Consider the following 24,478-nt stretch of genomic DNA (forward strand, 5'->3'; position numbering starts at 1 on the left):
TGAGTGAGACCCACGCAGATATGGGGAGAATGAGCAAACTCCACACGGTCAGTGACCCGGGTCCTCGGTGCTGTGAGGCAGCAGTGCTAACCACTGCGCAACGCATCAGCTTGTATTTATAAAGCATCTTTAACAATGAAATCTCCCGCAGGTCACTGTCCGTGTGGAGTTTGCACATTCTTCCCGTGTCTGTGTGGGTCTCACCCCCCAAAGATGTGCAGGGTAGGTGGATTGGCCACGCTAAATTGCCCCTTAATTGGAAAAAATGAATTGGGTACTCTAAATTATATTTTTAAAAGTTTGGTCAGAAGTAAGTTTGCGTGTCTTAGAGAGAGGTGGAAGGAATTCCAGAGTTTATGCATGGCCACAAGCTTCAAAGAACTGACGTCCCTCATCAAAGAACAAAGAAAAGTACAGCACAGGAACAGGCCCTTCGGCCCTCCAAGCCTGTGCCGACCATGCTGCCCGTCTAAACTAAAATCTCTACACTTCCGGGGTCCGTAACCCTCTATTCCCATCCTATTCATGTATTTGTCAAGATGCCCCTTAACCGTCACTATCGTCCCTGCTTCCACCACCTCCTCTGGCAGCTAGTTCCAGGCACCCACTACCCTCTGTAAAAAAAAAAAACTTACCTCGTACATCTCCTATAAACCTTGCCCCTCGCACCTTAAACCTATACCCCCTAGTAATTGACCCCTCTACCCTGGGAAAAAGCCTCTTGACTATCCACTCTGTCTATGCCCCTCATAATTTTGTAGACCCCTTCAGGTCGCCCCTCAACCTTCGTCATTCCAGTGAGAACAAACTGAGTTTGTTCAACCACTCCTCATAGCTAATGCCCTCCATACCAGGCAACATTCTGGTAAATCTCTTCTGCACCCTCTCTAAAGCCTCCACATCCTTTTGGTAGTGTGGCGACCAGAATTGAACACTATGCTCCCAAGGTTCTATACAGCTGCAACATGACTTGCCAATTTTTATACTCAATGCCCCGGCCAATGAAGGCAAGCATGCCGTATGCCTTCTTGACTACCTTCTCCATCTGTGTTGCCCCTTTCAGTGACCTGTGGACCTGTACACCTAGATCTCTCTGACTGTCAATACTCTTGAGGGTTCTACCATTCAAGAGACCTCTACAGAGACCTAGTTGAGGGAAGGGCAGGATTGGCAGCTAAACGTTCCAGGATTTAGATGTTTCAGGCGGGATAGAGGAGGATGTAAAAGGGGAGGCGGAGTTGCGCTACTTGTTCGGGAGAATATCACAGCTATACTGCGAGAGGGCACCTCAGAGGGCAGTGAGGCTATATGGGTAGAGATCAGGAATAAGAAGGGTGCAGTCACAATGTTGGGGGTATACTACAGGCCTCTCAACAGCCAGCGGGAGATAGAGGAGCAGATAGAGGAGCAGATAGGTAGACAGATTTTGAAAAAGAGTAAAAACAACAGGGTTGTGGTGATGGGAGACTTCAACTTCCCCAATATTGACTGGGACTCACTTAGTGCCAGGGGCTTAGACGGGGCGGAGTTTGTAAGGAGCATCCAGGAGGGCTTCTTAAAACAATATGTAAACAGTCCAACTAGGGAAGGGGCGGTACTGGACCTGGTATTGGGGAATGAGCCCGGCCAGGTGGTAGATGTTTCAGTAGGGGAGCATTTCGGTAACAGTGACCACAATTCAGTAAGTTTTAAAGTACTGGTGGACAAGGATAAGAGTGGTCCGAGGATGAATGTGCTAAATTGGGGGAAGGCTAATTATAACAATATTAGGCGGGAACTGAAGAACATAGATTGGGGGCGGATGTTTGAGGGCAAATCAACATCTGACATGTGGGAGGCTTTCAAGTGTCAGTTGAAAGGAATACAGGACCGGCATGTTCCTGTGAGGAAGAAAGATAAATACGGCAATTTTCAGGAACCTTGGATGACGAGTGATATTGTAGGCCTCGTCAAAAAGAAAAAGGAGGCATTTGTCAGGGCTAAAAGGCTGGGAACAGACGAAGCCTGTGTGGCATATAAGGAAAGTAGGAAGGAACTTAAGCAAGGAGTCAGGAGGGCTAGAAGGGGTCACGAAAAGTCATTGGCAAATAGGGTTAAGGAAAATCCCAAGGCTTTTTACACGTACATAAAAAGCAAGAGGGTAGCCAGGGAAAGGGTTGGCCCACTGAAGGATAGGCAAGGGAATCTATGTGTGGAGCCAGAGGAAATGGGCGAGGTACTAAATGAATACTTTGCATCAGTATTCACCAAAGAGAAGGAATTGGTAGATGTTGAGTCTGGAGAAGGGGGTGTAGATAGCCTGGGTCACATTGTGATCCAAAAAGACGAGGTGTTGGGTGTCTTAAAAAATATTAAGGTAGATAAGTCCCCAGGGCCTGATGGGATCTACCCCAGAATACTGAAGGAGGCTGGAGAGGAAATTGCTGAGGCCTTGACAGAAATCTTTGGATCCTCGCTGTCTTCAGGGGATGTCCCGGAGGACTGGAGAATAGCCAATGTTGTTCCTCTGTTTAAGAAGGGTAGCAAGGATAATCCCGGGAACTACAGGCCGGTGAGCCTTACTTCAGTGGTAGGGAAATTACTGGAGAGAATTCTTCGAGACAGGATCTACTCCCATTTGGAAGCAAATGGACGTATTAGTGAGAGGCAGCACGGTTTTGTGAAGGGGAGGTCGTGTCTCACTAACTTGATAGAGTTTTTCGAGGAGGTCACTAAGATGATTGATGCAGGTAGGGCAGTAGATGTTGTCTATATGGACTTCAGTAAGGCCTTTGACAAGGTCCCTCATGGTAGACTAGTACAAAAGGTGAAGTCACACGGGATCAGGGGTGAACTGGCAAGGTGGATACAGAACTGGCTAGGCCATAGAAGGCAGAGGGTAGCAATGGAGGGATGCTTTTCTAATTGGAGGGCTGTGACCAGTGGTGTTCCATAGGGATCAGTGCTGGGACCTTTGCTCTTTGTAGTATATATAAATGATTTGGAGGAAAATGTAACTGGTCTGATTAGTAAGTTTGCAGACGACACAAAGGTTGGTGGAATTGCGGATAGTGATGAGGACTGTCTGAGGATACAGCAGGATTTAGATTGTCTGGAGACTTGGGCAGAGAGATGGCAGATGGAGTTTAATCCGGACAAATGTGAGGTAATGCATTTTGGAAGGTCTAATGCAGGTAGGGAATATACAGTGAATGGTAGAACCCTCAAGAGTATTGAAAGTCAAAGAGATCTAACTAGGAGTACAGGTCCACAGGTCATTGAAAGGGGCAACACAGGTGGAGAAGGTAGTCAAGAAGGCATACGGCATGCTTGCCTTCATTGGCCGGGGCATTGAGTATAAGAATTGGCAAGTCATGTTGCAGCTGTATAGAACCTTAGTTAGGCCACACTTGGAGTACAGTGTTCAATTCTGGTCGCCACACTACCAGAAGGATGTGGAGGCTTTAGAGAGGGTGCAGAAGAGATTTACCAGAATGTTGCCTGGTATGGAGGGCATTAGCTATGAGGAGCGGTTGAATAAACTCGGTTTGTTCTCACTGGAACGAAGGAGGTTGAGGGGAGACCTGATAGAGGTATACAAAATTATGAGGGGCATAGACAGAGTGGATAGTCAGAGGCTTTTCCCCAGGGTAGAGGGGTCAATTACTAGGGGCATAGGTTTAAGGTGAGAGGGGCAAGGTTTCGAGTAGATGTACGAGGCAAGTTTTTTACGCAGAGGGTAGTGGGTGCCTGGAACTCGCTACCGGAGGAGGTAGTGGAAGCAGGGACGATAGGGACATTTAAGGGGCATCTTGACAAATATATGAATAGGCTGGGAATAGAAGGATACGGACCCAGGAAGTGTAGAACATTGTAGTTTAGTCGGGCAGTATGGTCGGCACGGGCTTGGAGGGCCGAAGGGCCTGTTCCTGTGCTGTACATTTCTTTGTTCTTTGTTCATTCACTGTATATTCCCTACTTGTTATAGACCTTCCAAAATGCATTACCTCACATTTGTCCGAATTAAACTCCATCTGCCATCTCTCCACCCAAGTCGTCAAATGATCTAAATCCTGCTGTATCCTCTGACAGTCCTCATCGCTATCCGCAATTCCACCAACCTTTGTGTCGTCCGCAAATTTACCAATCAGACCAGTTACATTTTCCTCCAAATCATTTATATATACTACAAACAGCACTGATCTCTGTGGAACACCACTAGTCACAGCCCTCCAATCAGAAAAGCACCCTTCCATTGCTATTCTCTGCCTTCTATGACCTAGCCAGTTCTGTATCCATCCTTGGCAGCATCCTAGTAAATCTCCTCTTCATCCCTGCTATGGCTTTCAGCTACTTGCTAAAGTAGGTGTCCAGAAATCGACAAAATAATCCAATTGAGGCCTAATCAGTGATTATTTAAAATGAATAATTTATAATAATTCAGGCTGCATCAAGCCCCACTCTAACCTTCCAACAGTCTGACGTTTCTCAATACCAGCAGTTCCCATTGCTGCAGAAGATCTCTTGCCCATTAGAACATTCAATCTGTCATAATCCTGAGGAAGGGTTTAACACTTTCTAATCTGATGATTAACACACTGTTCCTCAGACTGGCTCACAGTACCAGCCTCAAAACTCTCCCTTTTTCAGTAATTTTGATTGAAAAATAAAGCTAACCAGAATAAAGATCAGCAAAATCTGAACTGTGAACAGGGATCCACAAGAGATCGATATTTTATTTTAAGGCTCTCAATCAGTAAATAAAATGAAATCTGAAATTCTTACAGGAATGAGAAAGGGGTCAGGCCCATACGACTGTTTCCTGAGCTCTGGAGCAGGGCAGTGGCCATGCGGGGATGTTTCTGCTTGAAACCTGGTTACTAATAAACGGCACAAAGTCTTCAGCAAAACAAAATTCACTTTTTTTTTAAAAATAGGCAAACAATGTGGCAGCATCTGGCAGGCTGATTCTTTCCTGATCTCCTGCGGTTCCACCTCCAGGTAGTTTCTCTCTTGGCTTCAGGCTGCATAATTCCTTGTGATTTCAGGACTAGGGTTCAACTGGAAGATTAAGGAGTTTAATAGAAGGCTCAGCCTTCCTGCCCAAAGTCTTCTGTAAATTTCTTCACCTTGTTAAGATCCTCAGCATTGACAGTGGGTCGAGTGGTCGCCTGCGAGCGAAGCATGTCAGACTGCAGAAAGAAACAAGAGGATGCAGGAGTGAGAACCAGAGTGCAAAGTAGGGAGCACAGGGATGCTGCACGTGACAGGAGCCCTCCAAACCTATCCTGATCTGTCAATGATTTGCACACCAACAACTGCAGAGATTGGAATAACTGAACAGTAGGAAGCCAGGTCCTCAGCTTGGCTCACAGACCTTCCCGAATAACCTGCGCATTCCCCAATCCCAAGCTCAAACCACCAGACTTTAGCAGTGCTGTCACAAAGGGCAGGGAATGAATCGGGAGCTTGTGGCTGTAATCGGGCTTGACAGCAGAGGCTATACCCATCAAAGCATAACCAGAATAAGGAAACAAAATCAGAAATGCAAAAACAATTAATTTTTTTTGGATTGGATTATTGTGTCATAGCTTAATGTGATATTCCAACTGCTGCTCATTTTCTTTCTCCCAAGCTAAGCCTCAGAGCAGGAATATAATTCTCTAATCCGTATAGGACAACAGATCTAGGATTCTGAGAGCACACATATCAAGGTACAGGACATGCATGCTTAAAATGGAGTTACTCTGCTCTGACCCAGTGTTTCAAAGCATTGTCCCAAAATACTGCTTTGCAGCTAAGGAATCTGTGTTACGGTCCAACTGACCGAGGCAGAAAAAATTCTTTGGATCAGCCACACCCTCACCTACTAAATTGCAGCATTATTAGCAGCAACTGACCCATAGTAGAGCTATGTGGAAAATCAGCATTACCATGCAAACCACCGGCTCCAGCAGCTTATCACTGGGAACATCCACCCAGGTCATCTCAATGGCAGCTGGATCTCCAGGGGAGCAGGGCGTCAAAAGATCATCCACTATGACATTTGGATTTGTCCTGGATGGACCCCGAATCTGTTGCGGAAGAGATCAGGCATTATATCATCATATATAACTGACAGCAAGGCACCTCGGTCATTTTTAAATGAACCAGTTTGTAAATCTCACTCATCAGTTATGTGCAAGCACATTTGGTGTGTTTTATACATAGAGGCACAAAATACAGAAGGAGATTATGCTAAATTTAGACAAAAATGGTCAGGCCAGAGTTGGACTGCAGCGAGCTGTTTGGGCCGCCATGAAGGGCATGTGAGAGAATAAGGAAAGATCTATTCGGCTGGATTATTATAATTCCAAAGACTCAAATTGTTTTTTTGAAACAAACAGAAAAGTTTAAAAGGGGAAACGACTAAAAACAATGGGAGGTTTTGTGAGGGTAAATCGTGAGCGATTGTTCCCAATGGTTTGAGGAGTAACAGGGAGGTACCGACTCAGGACTGTCAGAACAAAAAACGAGGGAGGAAAAAGGTTTCAAAATGTTTTAATGCAAAATATACAGACTAACAAAAGGTAAGTGATGATATTTGAAAAAGGCAAATTCACAGAAGAAATAGGAGCAGGAATAAGGCAGTATGTTTAATCAGTCCCGTGGTCGAACTTGCACATCACTTTCCCACCCTATCCTGATATTCTTTAATTTCCTTAGTGCCCCAAAAATCGCTCCATTCTGAATTGATGAATACCCACAACTCTGTGGGGCAGCAAATCCAAAAGAGAAATTTCTTAACCTAGTCCTGAATGATGCCCCCCTTACCCAGCGACATGGCCCCCCCTTACCCAGCGACATGCCCCCTTACCCAGCGACATGCCCCCCTTACCCAGCGACATGCCCCCCTTACCCAGCGACATGCCCCCCTTACCCAGCGACATGCCCCCCATACCCAGCGACATGCCCCCCATACCCAGCGACATGCCCCCCATACCCAGCGACATGCCCCCCATACCAAGCGACATGCCCCTTTACCCAGCGACATGCCCCTTTACCCAGCGACATGCCCCTTTACCCAGCGACATGCCCCTTTACCCAGCGACATGCCCCTTTACCCTGCGACATGCCCCCTTACCCTGCGACATGCCCCCTTACCCTGCGACATGTCCCCTTACCCTGCGACATGCCCCCTTACCCTGCGACATGCCCCCTTACCCTGCGACATGCCCCCTTACCTTGCGACATGCCCCCTTACCCTGCGACATGCCCCCTTACCCTGCGACATGCCCCCTTACCCTGCGACATGCCCCCTTACCCTGCGACATGCCACCCTTACCCTGCGACATGCCCCCCTTACCCTGCGACATGCCCCCCATACCCTGCGACATGCCCCCCTTACCCTGCGACATTCCCCTTTACCCAGCGACATGCCCCTTTACCCAGCGACATGCCCCTTTACCCAGCGACATGCCCCTTTACCCTGCGACATGCCCCTTTACCCTGCGACATGCCCCCTTACCCTGCGACATGTCCCCTTACCCTGCGACATGCCCCCTTACCCTGCGACATGCCCCCTTACCCTGCGACATGCCCCCTTACCCTGCGACATGCCCCCTTACCCTGCGACATGCCCCCTTACCCTGCGACATGCCACCTTACCCTGCGACATGCCCCCCTTACCCTGCGACATGCCCCCCTTACCCTGCGACATGCCCCCCTTACCCTGCGACATGCCCCCCTTACCCTGCGACATGCCCCCCTTACCCTGCGACATGCCCCCCTTACCCTGCGACATGCCCCCCCTTACCCAGCGACATGCCCCCCCTTACCCTGGGACATGCCCCCCTTACCCAGCGACATGCCCCCCCCTTACCCTGGGACCTGCCCTCCTTTCCTGGGACATGGCCCTCTTACCCTGAGGCATGCCCCTTACCCTGCGACATGCCCCCCCTTACCCTGCGACATGCCCCCTTACCCTGCGACATGCCCCCATACCCTGGGACATGCCCCCCCTTACCCTGCGACATGCCCCCCTTACCCTGCGACATGCCCCCCTTACCCTGCGACATGCCCCCCTTACCCTGCGACATGCCCCCCTTACCCTGCGACATGCCCCCCTTACCCTGCGACATGCCCCCCTTACCCTGCGACATGCCCCCCTTACCCTGCGACATGCCCCCCTTACCCTGCGACATGCCCCCTTACCCTGCGACATGCCCCCCTTACCCTGCGACATGCCCCCCTTACCCTGCGACATGCCCCCCTTACCCTGCGACATGCCCCCCTTACCCTGCGACATGCCCCCCTTACCCTGCGACATGCCCCCCTTACCCTGCGACATGCCCCCCTTACCCTGCGACATGCCCCCCCTTACCCAGCGACATGCCCCCCCTTACTCAGCGACATGCGCCCCCTTACCCAGCGACATGCCCCCCCCTTACCCTGGGACCTGCCCTCCTTTCCTGGGACATGGCCCTCTTACCCTGAGGCATGCCCCTTACCCTGCGACATGCCCCCCTTACCCTGCGACATGCCCCCCTTACCCTGCGACATGCCCCCCTTACCCTGCGACATGCCCCCCTTACCCTGCGACATGCCCCCTTACCCTGCGACATGCCCCCTTACCCTGCGACATGCCCCCTTACCCTGCGACATGCCCCCTTACCCTGCGACATGCCCCCTTACCCTGCGACATGCCCCCCTTACCCTGCGACATGCCCCCCTTACCCTGCGACATGCCCCCCTTACCCTGCAACATGCCCCCTTACCCTGCGACATGCCCCCATACCCTGGGACATGCCCCCCTTACCCAGCGACATGCCACCTTACCCTGCGACATGCCCCCCTTACCCTGTGACATGCCCCCCTTACCCTGCGACATGCCCCCCTTACCCTGCGACATGCCCCCCTTACCCTGCGACATGCCCCCCTTACCCTGCGACATGCCCCCCTTACCCTGCGACATGCCCCCCTTACCCTGCAACATGCCCCCCTTACCCTGCGACATGCCCCCCTTACCCAGCGACATGCCTCCCCTTACCCTGGGACATGCCCCCCCTTACCCAGCAACATGCCCCCCCCTTACCCTGGGACCTGCCCTCCTTTCCTGGGACATGGCCCTCTTACCCTGAGGCATGCCCCCTTGTTCCAGACTCTCTAGCCGGGGGAAAACAGCATCGACGCTGTCGAGCCGCGTAAGAATTTAACATGTTTCAACCTCTCTTTCTTCTAAACTTCACAGAATATTGGCCAATTCCACTCTTACACATAAAGAATTGAAGTGAGAGAAGGTTTGCCTGACCATCTTTTTTTTTTTAAACAAACATTTTATTCAGGCATTAAAGATTTTATACCAACAAAAGATACAAATAATTCAGTGCATTACGCCCCCCCGCCAACCAACAACCACACCCTGCCAACTTGGCTTCTATACACGTTGCTTGACCATCTTAGTTAGTCAGCTAAAAAGCAGGGCAGCAGGGCGTCAAGGTCCCAGGTTCGGACCCGGCTCTGGGTCATTGTCCATGTAGAGTTTGCACATCCTCCCCATGTTTGCGTGGGTTTTGCCCCCACAACCCAAAGAGGTTGAATAAACTCGGTTTGTTATCACTGGAACGAAGGAGGTTAAGGGGCAACCGGATAGAGGTCTACAAAATTATGAGGAGCATAGACAGAGTGGATAGTCAGAGGCTTTTTCCCAGGGTAGAGGGGTCAATTACTAGGGGGCATAGGTTTAAGGTGAGAGGGGCAAGGTTTAGAGTGGATGTACGAGGCAAGTTTTTTTTACACAGAGGGTAGTGGGTGCCTGGAACTCACTGCCGGAGGTGGTGGAAGCAGGGACGATAGTGACATTTAAGGGGCATCTTGACAAATACATAAATAGGATGGGAATAGAGGGATACGGACCCAGGAAGTGTAGAAGATTGTAGTTTAGTCGGGCAGCATGGTCGGCACGGGCTTGGAGGGCCGAAGGGCCTGTTCCTGTGCCTGTGCTGTACATTTCTTTGTTCTTTGTATGTGCAGGGTAGGTGGATTGGCCACGCTAAATTGCCCCTTAATTGGAAAAATGAATTGGATACTCTGAATTTATTTTTAAAAAGCATGTCGAGTGCAAAAATTCAAATCAAAGAACTAATCAGGAAAAAAATATAGCATTAGGTTTAGCTCAGTGGACTGGTTTAGCTCAGTGGGCTAGACAGCTGGTTTGTGATGCAGGACAAGGCCAGCAGCGCGGGTTCAATTCCCGTATCAGCTTACCCGAACAGGCGCCGGATTGTGGCGACTAGGGGCTTTTCACAGTAACTTCATACTTGTGACAATAAAAAAAGTTATTAGTTATAGTTATATCGATACCTGACTCCCAGGGGCAGTTATATAATCTGAGAACAGAAAAACTGGCCTTTGTACAACAATTTTGCCAGTGCTTCGTCTATTAGTCTCATTCGCCTCGCCCCTTATTCCCTATATACATAGAAGATAGTAGCAGGAGGAGGCCTTTTGGCCCTTCGAGCCTGCTCCGCCATTCATCACCATCATGGCTGATCATCCAACTCAATAGCCTAATCCTGCTTTCTCCCCATAGCCTTTGATCCCATTCTCCCCAAGTGCTATATGCAGCCGCCTCTTGAATATATTCAAAGTTTTAGCACCAAGTACTTCCTGTGGTAATGAATTCCACAGGCTCACCACTCTTTGGGTGAAGGAATGTCTCCTCATCTCTGTCCGAAATGGTTCACCCTGAATCCTCAGGCTGTGACCCCTGGTTCTGGACACACCCATCATTGGTAACATCTCCCCTGCATCTATCCTGTCTAGTCCTGTTAGAATTTTATGAATCTCTATGAGATGCCCCCTCATTCTTCTGAACTCCAGTGGGAACAATCCCAACCTAGTCAATCTCTCCTCATATGACAGTCCCGCCATCCCTGGAATCAGTCTGGTAAACCTTCGCTGCACTCCCTCGAGAGCAAGAACATCCTTCCTCAGAGAAGGAGACCAAAACTGCACACACTACTCCAGGTGTGGCCTCACCAAGGCCCTGTACAATTGCAGCAACACATCCCTGCTTCTATACTCGAAACCTCTCGCAATGAAGGCCAACATACCATTAGCCTTCTTTACCGCCTGTTGTACCTGCATGCTTACCTTCAGTGAATGATGCACAAGGACACCCAGGTCCCGCTGCACACTCCCCTCTCCCAACTTACAACCATTCAGGTAGTAATCTGCCTTCCTGTTTTTGCTTCCAAAGAGAATAACCTCACACTTATCCAAATTATACTGCATCTGCCATTGATTTGTCCACTCGCCCACCATGTCCAGATCTTGTTGTAGGATCCCTGCATCCTCGTCACAATTCACCCTCCCATCTAACTTGGTATCATCTGCAAACTTTGAGATGTTCCATTTTGTTCCCTCATCCAAATCATTAATATATATTGTGAATAGCTGGGGTCCCAGCACCGATCCCTGTGGCACCCCACTAGTTACTGCCTGCCAATTTGAAAAGGACCCATTTATTCCACCCAATGCCACGCTTCTGCGTGCCAATCATACTTTTAATATCCCTTTTTAACACTTACAGGTTTTAACATGTGGCTGCTGTGAATTCCATTTCAAAGCTTTGTATTTTAAATTCTTAGTTTAAGACCATTCTGATGGCTTTAATTTTAGGGTTCCTTGCATCTAGATACAAAGGCAGGATTCGGTCTTGTTATTGCCTTATCCATTTGTACCATCACCTTCATCTGCCCTGAGATTCAATATCAATTCTATTTAAAATCTTACAATTTAAGGTAAACTGCATCTAAACTCTGTTACTTTCAAAATACATCATCACTTTTTTTTGTCACTGCTAAACCCTGGATCACTGGCAATCAGATGTCACGGTGTGATCAAGTCCAGAACGCCATGGTTACGGTGCACAGACAATGGCTTAACTGTACCACTGGGATATTTATTCTTAGAAGGAGGTTGTGACTTAGACCATAAGACATAGGAGCAGAATTACGCCACTCGGCCCATCGAGTCTGCTTTGCCATTCAATCATGGCTGATGTTTTCCTCATCCCCATTCTCCTGCCTTCTCCCCATAACCCGTGATCCCCTAATTAATCAAGAACCTATCGATCTCTGTCTTAAAGACACTCAGTGATTTCTAATAAAAAAACAGCTATTTACCTTTTTAAAATGGGTTGCTGATTGCACTTTCCGAACTGGCTGCATTAACGCATCACGGACAATTATACAGATGTCTGCACCAGAATACCCCTCTGTTTTCCTACCGAGCTCCCGAAAGTCAGCTTCCGTCAGGCAGTATGGAGTTGTGCCCAGGTGCAATTTAAACATGTGGACTCTTGCTGGTTCCTCTGGCAATGGGATGTAAATCCGTTTCTCAAACCTTAATACAAACAGTTAAGGAACTTTTAAATGATTTCACATAATTAAAGAAACTATCGTCAATATTTGTTTGAAATAGTAGAATATGAAAGTTAACCTCCTCCTAATGGCAGAATCCAGCACCCAGGGAATGTTAGTCGCTCCCAGTACCAGGATTCCATCACTACTGTTACCAACACCTGAAGATGGAGAAACAAATTATTTTTTGAATTAGACACAGAAAACTTTTGGAGCCTCAAGTATACAATAGTCAGGTTAGGTTCCTCTCTCCTGGATACAATAGTCAGAACATAGAACATAGAAAATACAGCACAGAACAGGCCCTTCGGCCCACGATGTTGTGCCGAACCTTTGTCCTAGATTAATCATAGATTATCATTGAATTTACAGTGCAGGAGGCCATTCGGCCCTTTGAGTCTGCACCGGCTCTTGGAAAGAGCACCATACCCAAACTCAACACCTCCACCCAACACCAAGGGCAATTTGGACATTAAGGGCAATTTATCATTGGCCAATTCACCTAACCCGCACATCTTTGGACTGTGGGAGGAAACCGGAGCACCCGGAGGAAACCCACGCAGACACGGGGAGGACGTGCAGACTCCGCACAGACAATGACCCAAGCCGGAATCGAACCTGGGACCATGGAGCTGTGAAGCAATTGCGCTATCCACAATGCTACCGTGCTGCCCTTAAGAACAAATAAATCTACACTATATCATTTTACCGTCATCCATGTACCTATCCAATAGCTGCTTGAAGGTCCCTAATGTTTCCGACTCAACTACTTCCACAGGCAGTGCATTCCATGCCCCCACTACTCTCTGGGGAAAGAACCTACCTCTGATATCCCTCCTATATCTTCCACCTTTCACCTTAAATTTATGTCCCCTTGTAATGGTGTGTTCCACCCGGGGAAAAAGTCTCTGACTGTCTACTCTATCTATTCCCCTGATCATCTTATAAACCTCTATCAAGTCGCCCCTCATCCTTCTCCGCTCTAATGAGAAAAGGCCTAGCACCCTCAACCTTTCCTCGTAAGACCTACTCTCCATTCCAGGCAACATCCTGGTAAATCTTCTTTGCACCTTTTCCAGAGTTTCCACATCCTTCCTAAAATGAGGCGACCAGAACTGTACACAGTACTCCAAATGTGGCCTTACCAAAGTTTTGTACAGCTGCATCATCACCTCACGGCTCTTAAATTCAATCCCTCTGTTAATGAACGCGAGCACACCATAGGCCTTCTTCACAGCTCTATCCACTTGAGTGGCAACTTTCAAAGATAGAACATAGAACATAGAACAATACAGCGCAGTACAGGCCCTTCGGCCCACGATGTTGCACCGAAACAAAAGCCATCTAACCTACACTATGCCATTATCATCCATATGTTTATCCAATAAACTTTTAAATGCCCTCAATGTTGGCGAGTTCACTACTGTAGCAGGTAGGGCATTCCACGGCCTCACTACTCTTTGCGTAAAGAACCTACCTCTGACCTCTGTCCTATATCTATTACCCCTCAGTTTAAAGTTATGTCCCCTCGTGCCAGCCATATCCATCCGCGGGAGAAGGCTCTCACTGTCCACCCTATCCAACCCCCTGATCATTTTGTATGCCTCTATTAAGTCTCCTCTTAACCTTCTTCTCTCCAACGAAAACAACCTCAAGTCCGTCAGCCTTTCCTCATAAGATTTTCCCTCCATACCAGGCAACATCCTGGTAAATCTCCTCTGCACCCGCTCCAAAGCCTCCACGTCCTTCCTATAATGCGGTGACCAGAACTGTACGCAATACTCCAAATGCGGCCGGACCAGAGTTCTGTACAGCTGCAACATGACCTCTCGACTCCGGAACTCAATCCCTCTACCAATAAAGGCCAACACTCCATAGGCCTTCTTCACAACCCTATCAACCTGGGTGGCAACTTTCAGGGATCTATGTACATGGACACCTAGATCCCTCTGCTCAGCCACACTTTCAAGAACTTTACCATTAGCCAAATATTCCGCATTCCTGTTATTCCTTCCAAAGTGAATCACCTCACACTTCTCTACATTAAACACCATTTGCCACCTCTCAGCCCAGCTCTGCAGCTTATCTATATCCCTCTGTAACCTGCTACATCCTTCCACACTATCGACAACACCACCGACTTTAGTATCATCTGCAAATTTACTCACCCACCCTTCTGTGCCTTCCTCTAGGTCATTGATAAAAATGACAAACAGCAACGGCCCCAGAACAGATCCTTGTGGTACTCCACTTGTGACTGTACTCCATTCTGAACATTTCCCATCAACCACCACCCTCTGTCTTCTTTCAGCTAGCCAATTTCTGATCCACATCTCTAAATCACCCTCAATCCCCAGCCTCCGTATTTTTTGCAATAGCCTACCGTGGGGAACCTTATCAAACGCTTTGCTGAAATCCATATACACCACATCAACTGCTCTACCCTCGTCTACCTGTTCAGTCACCTTCTCAAAGAACTCAATAAGGTTTGTGAGGCATGACCTACCCTTCACAAAGCCATGCTGACTATCCCTGATCATATCATTCCTATCTAGATGATTATAAATCTTGTCCCTTATAATCCCCTCCAAGACTTTACCCACTACAGACGTGAGGCTCACCGGTCTATAGTTGCCGGGGTTGTCTCTGCTCCCCTTTTTGAACAAAGGGACCACATTTGCTGTCCTCCAGTCCTCTGGCACTATTCCTGTAGCCAATGATGACATAAAAATCAAAGCCAAAGGTCCAGCAATCTCTTCCCTGGCCTCCCAGAGAATCCTAGGATAAATCCCATCAGGTCCCGGGGACTTATCTATTTTCAGCCTGTCCAGAATTGCCAACACCTCTTCCCTACGTACCTCAATGCCATCTATTCTATTAGCCTGGGACTCAGCATTCTCCTCCACAACATTATCTTTTTCCTGAGTGAATACTGACGAAAAATATTTATTTAGTATCTCGCCTATCTCTTCAGACTCCACACACAATTTCCCATCCCTGTCCTTGACTGGTCCTACTCTTTCCCTAGTCATTCGCTTATTCCTGACATACCTATAGAAAGCTTTTGGGTTTTCCTTGATCCTTCCTGCCAAATACTTCTCATGTCCCCTCCTTGCTCGTCTTAGCTCTCTCTTTAGATCCTTCCTCGCTACCTTGTAACTATCCATCGCCCCAACCGAAACGTCACACTTCATCTTCACATAGGCCTCCTTCTTCCTCTTAACAAGAGATTCCACTTCCCTGGTAAACCACGGTTCCCTCGCTCGACGCCTTCCTCCCTGTCTGACCGGTACATACTTATCAAGAACACGCAGTAGCTGATCCTTGAACAAGCCCCACTTATCCAGTGTGCCCAACACTTGCAGCCTACTTCTCCACCTTATCCCCCCCAAGTCACGTCTAATGGCATCATAATTGCCCTTCCCCCAGCTATAACTCTTGCCCTGCGGTGTATACTTATCCCTTTCCATCATTAACGTAAACGTCACCGAATTGTGGTCACTGTCCCCAAAGTGCTCTCCTACCTCCAAATCCAACACCTGGCCTGGTTCATTACCCAAAACCAAATCCAACGTGGCCTCGCCTCTTGTTGGCCTGTCAACATATTGTTTCAGGAAACCCTCCTGCACACACTGTACAAAAAACGACCCATCTATTGTACTCAAACTATATCTTTTCCATTCAATATTTGGAAAGTTAAAGTCTCCCATAATAACTACCCTGTTACTTTCGCTCATATCCAGAATCATCTTCGCCATCCTTTCCTCTACATCCCTAGAACTATTAGGAGGCCTATAAAAAACTCCCAACAGGGTGACCTCTCCTTTCCTGTTTCTAACTTCAGCCAATACTACCTCGGAAGAAGAGTCCCCATCTAGCATCCTCTCCGCCACCGTAATACTGCTCTTGACTAGCAGCGCCACACCTCCCCCTCTTTTGCCTCCTTCTCTGAGCTTACTAAAACACCTAAACCCCGGAACCTGCAACATCCATTCCTGTCCCTGCTCTATCCATGTCTCCGAAATGGCCACAACATCGAAGTCCCAGGTACCAACCCACGCTGCCAGTTCCCCTACCTTGTTTCGTATACTCCTGGCATTGAAGTAGACACACTTCAAACCACCTACCTGAACGCTGGCCCCCTCCTGCGACGTCAAATCTGTGCTCCTGACCTCTATACTCTCATTCTCCCTTACCCTAAAACTACAATCCAGGTTCCCAAGCCCCTGCTGCATTAGTTTAAACCCCCCCAAAGAGCACTAACAAATCTCCCCCCCAGGATATTTGTGCCCCTCAGGTTCAGATGTAGACCATCCTGTCTGTAGAGGTCCCACCTTCCCCAGAAAGAGCCCCAGTTATCCAAAAATCTGAAACCCTCCCGCCTGCACCATCCCTGTAGCCACGTGTTTAAATGCTCTCTCTCCCTATTCCTCATCTCACTATCACGTGGCACGGGCAACAACCCAGAGATAACAACTCTGTTTGTTCTAGTTCTGAGCTTCCATCCTAGCTCCCTGAAAGCCTGCCTGACATCCTTGTCCCCTTTCCTACCTATGTCGTTGGTGCCAATGTGGACCACGACATTGTATGAACATAGACCCCAAGATCTCTCTGCTCCTCCACATTGCCAAGAACTCTCCTGGATACAATAGTCAGGTTAGGTTCCTCTCTCCTGTATACAATAGTCAGGTTAGGTTCCTCTCTCCTGTACACAATAGTCAGGTTAGGTTCCTCTCTCCTGTATACAATAGTCAGGTTAGGTTCCTCTCTCCTGGATACAATAGTCAGGTTAGGTTCCTCTCTCCTGTATACAATAGTCAGGTTAGGTTCCTCTCTCCTGTATACAATAGTCAGGTTAGGTTCCTCTCTCCTGGATACAATAGTCAGGTTAGGTTCCTCTCTCCTGGATACAATAGTCAGGTTAGGTTCCTCTCTCCTGGATACAATAGTCAGGTTAGGTTCCTCTCTCCTGGATACAATAGTCAGGTTAGGTTCCTCTCTCCTGTATACAATAGTCAGGTTAGGTTCCTCTCTCCTGGATACAATAGTCAGGTTAGGTTCCTCTCTCCTGTATACAATAGTCAGGTTAGGTTCCTCTCTCCTGGATACAATAGTCAGGTTAGGTTCCTCTCTCCTGGATACAATAGTCAGGTTAGGTTCCTCTTTCCTGGATTAAGACAGACAGAAATGTAAAGATTAATGACCTAATTGGAATAGCTCAGAAACCTGGAAAACTGATCCCAGACCCACACATTCCAAAAAGAATCAAGACTTTTGGGCACAAGATCCTCTTGCCACAAACAAGGAGCTGTGTCCGTCTGTGTAATTGCCACTTCTCCATTCAGACTGGTCTGACAATTACAGTCCTCCCTCTTTTCACCTGCATTCCTTCCCCATCCACCAGCGGCCTGATTCACAGCTGGTGCTTGCTTCACTCCGAGCTGACCTTTTCACAAAACCCAATCCCAAAACTCAAATTTCAGCTGGACCCTTGGTCTGAATCTGATAGAGAAAAATGAGTTGAAAATTTCCAAAAGGATGGTCTGTTCCCAAAGCACAAAATTGCTGATTCTGCACCAATATTCACTCTCACTCACAACACAATAACAGTAAGAATGGGAAATGTTGTACTGGTGCAGATTGGTTACCATTGAGAGAAATGTATTTGTCTAATTTGTGCTATTCATTAACTGAGGGTGCTGATGGGTCAGTGTTTAGTTGGGGTAGTTGTATGTGACCTCTGAATTCTCGGTTTCGCTTTCACACTCAATATTGGGTACAAACCAGTACGATCTGAAATACAAATCATCGAGAAAGTACTCACTTGGCCAAACAGAACATTATAATAAAGACTCTTACAGCACAGGTGGAAGACATGGGGGTTGTGCTGGTTTCTTGAAAGAACAATCCAATTCACAGAATTGTTACACCACAGGTGGCGCCATTTTGACCATCGTATCTGTGCCAGCTCTCTAACTGACCAACTCTCCAATGCCAATCCGGGCCTGCTCCCATAACTCTGCATTCTTCCTTTTCACATAATAATCCAATTCCCCCTTGAATACCTTGATTAAACCTGCCTCCACCACACTCTCAGGCAGCACATTACAGATCTTAACTTCTCGCTATATGATGTTTTTCTCATGCACCCACTGCTTCCTTTGCCAATTAATGGAAATCTGTGCTCTCTCACGTTGGGGATCCTTCCACCAATGGGAGCAGTCCCTCCCCCTCGTGATTTTGAAAACGTCTATCACATCTCCTCTCGACATTCTCTTCAAGAAAAACAGTCCCGCCTTCTCCAATCATTCAAAGTAATTGAACTTTCTCATCCCTACAACTATCCTTGTGTATCTTTTCTGCATTATTTAATGTCTTCACATCTTTCCGAAAGCATGTCACCCAGAACTAGACACAATTCCCCACCCGAGGCCGATGCAGTGTTTGATGCAAGTTTAACATAAGCTCCTTGCTCTTGTGCTCTATGACCCTATTAAAAAAGCCTTATTAACCTGTTCTGACACCTTCAATAAGTTATACAAAAATACACCAAGGTCCTTCTGCACCCCCTTAGAATTGTAACCCTTTATATTGTATTGTCCCTCCATGTTCTTTCTATCAAACTGAATCACTTTACAATTCTCTGCATTGAACTTCATCTGCCACTTGTCCGCCCATTCCACCAACACATTCAAGCTCTACACTGTCCTCACAGTTCATAATGCTTCCAAGATTCGTATCATTGCAAATTTTGAAATTGTCCCCAGTACACCAAGCCCTAGATCATCACTATACATCAGGAAAAGCAATGGTCTCATCACTGACCCCAGGAACCCCACTACAGATGCTCTCCAATTCAAAATAAATCCATTAACCAACACTCTATTCCCTGTCATTCAGCTAATTTAGTATCCGTGTTGCTACTGTCCCTTTAATTCCACAATCTCCAACATTGCTTAGAAGTCTGTTGTATGACACAGTATCAAACACTATTTGGAAGTCCATGAATAACACAGTAGCAGCATTATCCTCATCAACTCCCTTGGTTACCTCATCAAAAAACTCCAGCAAGTTAGATAAACCGAACGTTAAATAAAGCTATTTTCCCTGAACAAATCCATGCTAATTAACCTGCAATTTCCCATGTGGCTATTAATTATTTTTAGAAACTTTCCCACTACTGAAGTTAAACAGATCGGCCTGTAGTTGCTGGGCTTATTTTTGCACACTTTTTTGAACAGGAGTGTAACATTTGCAGTTCCCCAGTCCTCTGGCACCTCCCCTGAGGCCAAGGAAGACTAAAATTATGGTCAGTGTCTCCGCAATTTCCACTCCTATGTCCCTCAGTATCTTTTGATTCATCTCATCTGGTCCCAGTGCCTTCCAATATCTCCTCCCTATTACTTTTAAACCTTTCCAGTGTTTACCTCCTCTTTGACCATGACCTGGGCAGAATTTTCTTTCCTGGTTAAAGACAGATTTAAAAGTATTTGATAATACCTCAGTTACGCCGTATCTCCAAGCACATTGATATGGTTATGGAAGACGTTGGGACACCCTGTCAGTAAAATGCCAGTGTCTTTTCATACTCTCTTTTTGTTTCTGTATTTTTCTTCACTTTCCCTCTGAACCTTCTCTATTGCGGCTAGTTCTCAGTTGTATAGTTATTCATTCAGCTCTTCCTTTGCCCTGCCAATTTCTTCCCTTCCAAGTATTTATTCAATTCCCTTTGAAAGGCGATACAGAATCTGCTTCCACCAATTATTCAGGCTGGAGATTTCTTAAATCTAGTTACTGATTCTCACAACAATCAAATGTGTTTATTATTTAGTCTGATCATACCCCACTGTGAAAACTCTTTTTTTGGAAGAAAAAGTCCAAAGTATTTAAAAAGATAAAATAAAAAGGCGGCATGGACTGGTTGGGCCAAAGGGCCTGTTTCCATGCTGTAAACTTCTATGATTCTAAACAGGAAATCTCTGATGATGTTGGGCCCATTGACGTGCCAAGCTCTTGCTTAAAGCCTGACAACTTTGGGTAATGTTGCAATCTGTCCGGGCAGGAGAACCTCTCATTTCTACAGGACCACACCCCTGAACACAGCCAGAAATTCCAGCGAGGGGGGCAAATGTTTCAGTATATGCTATTTGTAATGTACATCAGTCTGAATTAAAGTGAACTATCCTCCTAATGACAGGATTCTAAGAGGAAACGGTTTCCGTTATACCTTGCATCTGGACCAGAAATTCGGTTTTGATGCGTCGGGCAGCTTCACTCTCATTCTCGTTCCTGGATCCACAGAGGGAATCGACCTCATCGATAAATATGATGGAGGGTTTGTGCTGTCGAGCCAACTCAAACAGATTTTTCACAAGTCTGAGGAATAAAGGAAACATGATTACCCAGTGAGTCTCGCATATTTTTCAGTAACCTCAAGGAAAAGCAAATTAAAAAGAACTTGCAAAGACTCAAGGAAGCCCCTTTCTTTTAGTATCCATTTGCTTGTACCTTCTCTCATATGCTGACCAACTTTGTTTACCCCTTGCAGGCACTGCCATCTTCTGTGTTGCGATCTCAACTGTTTATCATTGGTTGCTGCCAATCTCCTGGGAGATCTGACCCCAAGTAACTGAGCAGCCTCCGTGATTTGCTGAGAATGAACTACTACACACAAAATAGGAAAATAGGTTATTCAGCCCCTTTAGCCTGTTCTGCCATCCTATAAGATCATGGCTGATCTATTTGTGTTTCAAGTTTTATATTCTCATCTATCCTGATAAGTTCCAAAATCACAATCACACAAGACTTTCCTAATTTTGGTCAGAAAAGGGTGACCGCCAACCTTAAAACGTCACTGGTTCTGGACTCACCCATATCCACCTTGTCAAAACCATTCAGGATCTTGTACACTTCAATCAAGTTACCCGTCACTCTTCCAAACTCCAGTAGAAACAAACAGTGTGACAAACCTTTCGCAACCCACTCATTCCAGGTATCAATCTAGTAAACCTTCTCTGAACTGCCCGCAACACATTTACATCCTTCTCTAAATAAGGAGACCAAAACTGCTCTCACTATTCGAGATGTGGTCTCACCAATGAACAAAGAACAAAGAAAGGTACAGCACAAGAACAGGCCCTTCGGCCCTCCAAGCCTGCGCCGACCATGCTGCCCATCTAAATTAATGACCTGTATAACTGAAGCAAATATGTTCAATTCCTCTCCTATGGATAATATTCCACTAACCTTAATTACCTGCTGTACCTGCAGATTAGCTTTTTGTGACTCATGTACTAGAACACCCAGATCCCTCTGCACCTCTGAATTCTGCGTATGTTCTCTGTTTAAGAAATACTCTGCTTTTTTATTCTCCCTGCCAAAGTGAACTTCATATTTTCTCACATTTTACTCCATCTGCCAGATTTTTGCCCAATCTCCCAATTTATGTCCATCTGCAATCTCCTTATCCTCTTCGCAACATACTTTCCTACCTATCTTAGTGTCACCTACAAATTTAGCTACCATGCCTTCACTCCCCTCATCTAAATCATTGATATAAATTGTAAAAAGTTGAGGTCCCAGCAGAGATCCCTGCAGGACTCCACTCGTCACATCCTGCCAATCAGAAAAATAACCATTTATGCACACTCTGGCTGGCAGCCAGAAAACAACCTTCTATCCATTCTAGAAACATAGAAACTTGGAGGAGGCCCTACAGGCTTTTGGGATGGTCAGCCATTCATTATGACGGCTGATCACCCAACTTCTGTCCCCGCCTTCCCTTCATATCTTTGATGCTTTTAGCCCCAGTGCTAAATCAAACTCCTTCTTGAAAACAAACAATGTTTTGGCCTCGATTATTTCCTGTGGTAACGATTTTCACAGGCCGACCAAGACATTTCTCCTCATCTGTGTCCTAAATGGTCTACCTCGTAGCCTCAGACTGTGCTCCCTAGTTTTGGACTCCCCCACCATCCGGAACATCCTTCCTGCATCTACCCTGTCGAATACTGTTAGATTTTATCGGTTTCAGTGAAATCCCCCCTCGTTCTTCTGAACTCCACGCAATATAATCCTAACTGACTCACTCTCTCCTCATAGGTCAGTCCCAGCATCCCTGCAATCAGTCTGGTAAACCTTCACTACACTCCCTCGAGAGCAAGAACATCCTTCCTCAGATAAGGAGACCAAAACTGCACATCCCTTCCACCTTTATTTACAGTGCACATTATTCCTTCAAAGAACTCCAGCAAATTGATTAAACATGATTTCGCTTCCACAGAACCTCATTGACTCTTCCTGATTATCTTGAGTTTCTCAAAGTGCCCAGCTATTACCTCCTTAATGATCAAGTCTAACACCTCTCCCCTGACAGACATCAAGCTAACTCCCTCATGGTGGTCCAGACCTTGTGGAAGAAACAACGATGGGAAATGAACAGGTAGCAAGGGTCTATTGCTTTTCCTGGTAATGTACAATTCACCCTCTGTAAGAATCGCAAAGTTTTAAAGGGAGGTGCAATCGACTATACAAGTTTCTTTTGGGGACCAATAGAGGCAGATATCTCGCTTTCAATAACCTGAGGCCTTTTATCTGTTTTCAATTCAGATTATCTAAATATTTCTCAAGCTGAGTAAAAACATTTTATCTTATATTTTGTCTAAACATATTTTCCATGATCGCCACTTTTGTCCTCTGGCCCACCTTAGAATCATAAAAAGATTACAGCATAGAAGGAGGCCATTTGGCCCATCTTCTCCAGGCCAGCCCGAGGACACCCAGGTTCCCTTTCTAAAGTCCCGAAAGACGTGCTGTTAGGTGAATTGGACATTCTGAATTCTCCCTCAGTGTAACCGAACAGGTGCCGGAATGTGGCGACTAGGGGCTTTTCACAGTAACTTCATTGCAATGTTAATGTCTACTTGTGACAATAAAGATGATTAAATTAAATTAATCCCACCTTCCTGCACCTGGTCCATAGCTCTGTAACTTACAGCACTCAAGGTGCAGATCCAGGTACTTTAAAAAGAGTTTAGGGTCTCCGCCTCCACCACCAACTCGGGCAGCGGATTCCAGACGCCCACTACCCTCTGGCCCACCTTCCTGAGGTAACATTCAGGGTTATCTTGTCCATGAGTAATTTAATATTTCACAAATATCCAGAAATTCCGATTATAACCCTTTTTCACTACAAATCTTAATCTTCCACCAGCTGCTTTCTTTGACACTGGATCCAGCCGCGTTTGCTCCACAATTTAGTAGTGTTGCTCGTTTAAGCCTTAGTTTACTTATTCTTATTCTGTCACCTTTGCTCATGAGTCGCCAGGTATCTTTCTGATACCGCCACATGGTTCAAGTCCAAGTAATGATTAATAATGCAACACACTGCTTAGTAAGAGTTAAATCAACGATCATTTATTATATACAGCAATTAATACTTATACAATAATCCTACTTCTAGACTACTACCTACCACTAAAGGCCAATACTTAACTTTGGAAATGGCCCACCAGGTCAGGGAAACAAATGGTTTTTCGAATTGGTTCTGAGCCTGCGGGATTCAAAAGCTGGTACAAGTCGATAGTCAGGAGCGCCTATAGAATCATAGAAGCTTACAGCATGGAAACAGGCCCTTCGGCCCAACCAGTCCATGCCGCCCAGTTTTTACCATTAAGCTAGTCCCAGTTGCCCGCACTTGGCCCATAACCCTCTATACCCATCTTACCCATGTAACTATCTAAATGCTTTTTAAAAGACACAATTGTACCCGCCTCTACTACTACCTCTGGCAGCACATTCCAGACACTCACTACTGAGTGAAGAAATTGCCCCTCTGGGCCCTTCTGAATCTCTCCACTCTCACCTTAAACCTATGCCCTCTAGTTTTAGACTCCCCTACCTTTGGGAAAAGATGTTGACTATCTACCTTATCTATGCCCCTCATTATTTTATAGACCTCTATAAGATCACCCCTAAGCCTCCTACGCTCCAGGGAAAAAAGTCCCAGTCTATCCAGCCTCTCCTTATAACTCGAACCATCAAGTCCCGGTAACATCCTAGTAAATCTTTTCTGCACTCTTTCTAGTTTAATAATA

The 24,478-nt window shown here is 46.5% G+C and overlaps 1 protein-coding gene across 1 annotated transcript in view; it reads right to left on the reverse strand.

Annotated features, from left to right (window-relative positions):
* Positions 1–4,680: 4,680 nt before the first annotated feature.
* The window catches only part of LOC140384781 (vacuolar protein sorting-associated protein 4A), a gene marked incomplete at its 5' end in the record, with an annotated part of 42,714 nt that continues 22,916 nt past the window's right edge, over positions 4,681–24,478 (reverse strand). The window contains 5 exons of the mRNA XM_072466774.1: positions 4,681–5,171; positions 5,913–6,053; positions 12,147–12,366; positions 12,463–12,544; positions 20,611–20,759. Of these exons, the coding sequence (XP_072322875.1) occupies positions 5,070–5,171; positions 5,913–6,053; positions 12,147–12,366; positions 12,463–12,544; positions 20,611–20,759 (694 nt within the window). The remainder of the gene's footprint in view (positions 5,172–5,912; positions 6,054–12,146; positions 12,367–12,462; positions 12,545–20,610; positions 20,760–24,478) is intronic.

This window comes from Scyliorhinus torazame, chromosome 10 (assembly GCF_047496885.1).
Source record: "Scyliorhinus torazame isolate Kashiwa2021f chromosome 10, sScyTor2.1, whole genome shotgun sequence".
Classification (NCBI taxonomy): Eukaryota; Metazoa; Chordata; class Chondrichthyes; order Carcharhiniformes; family Scyliorhinidae; genus Scyliorhinus; species Scyliorhinus torazame.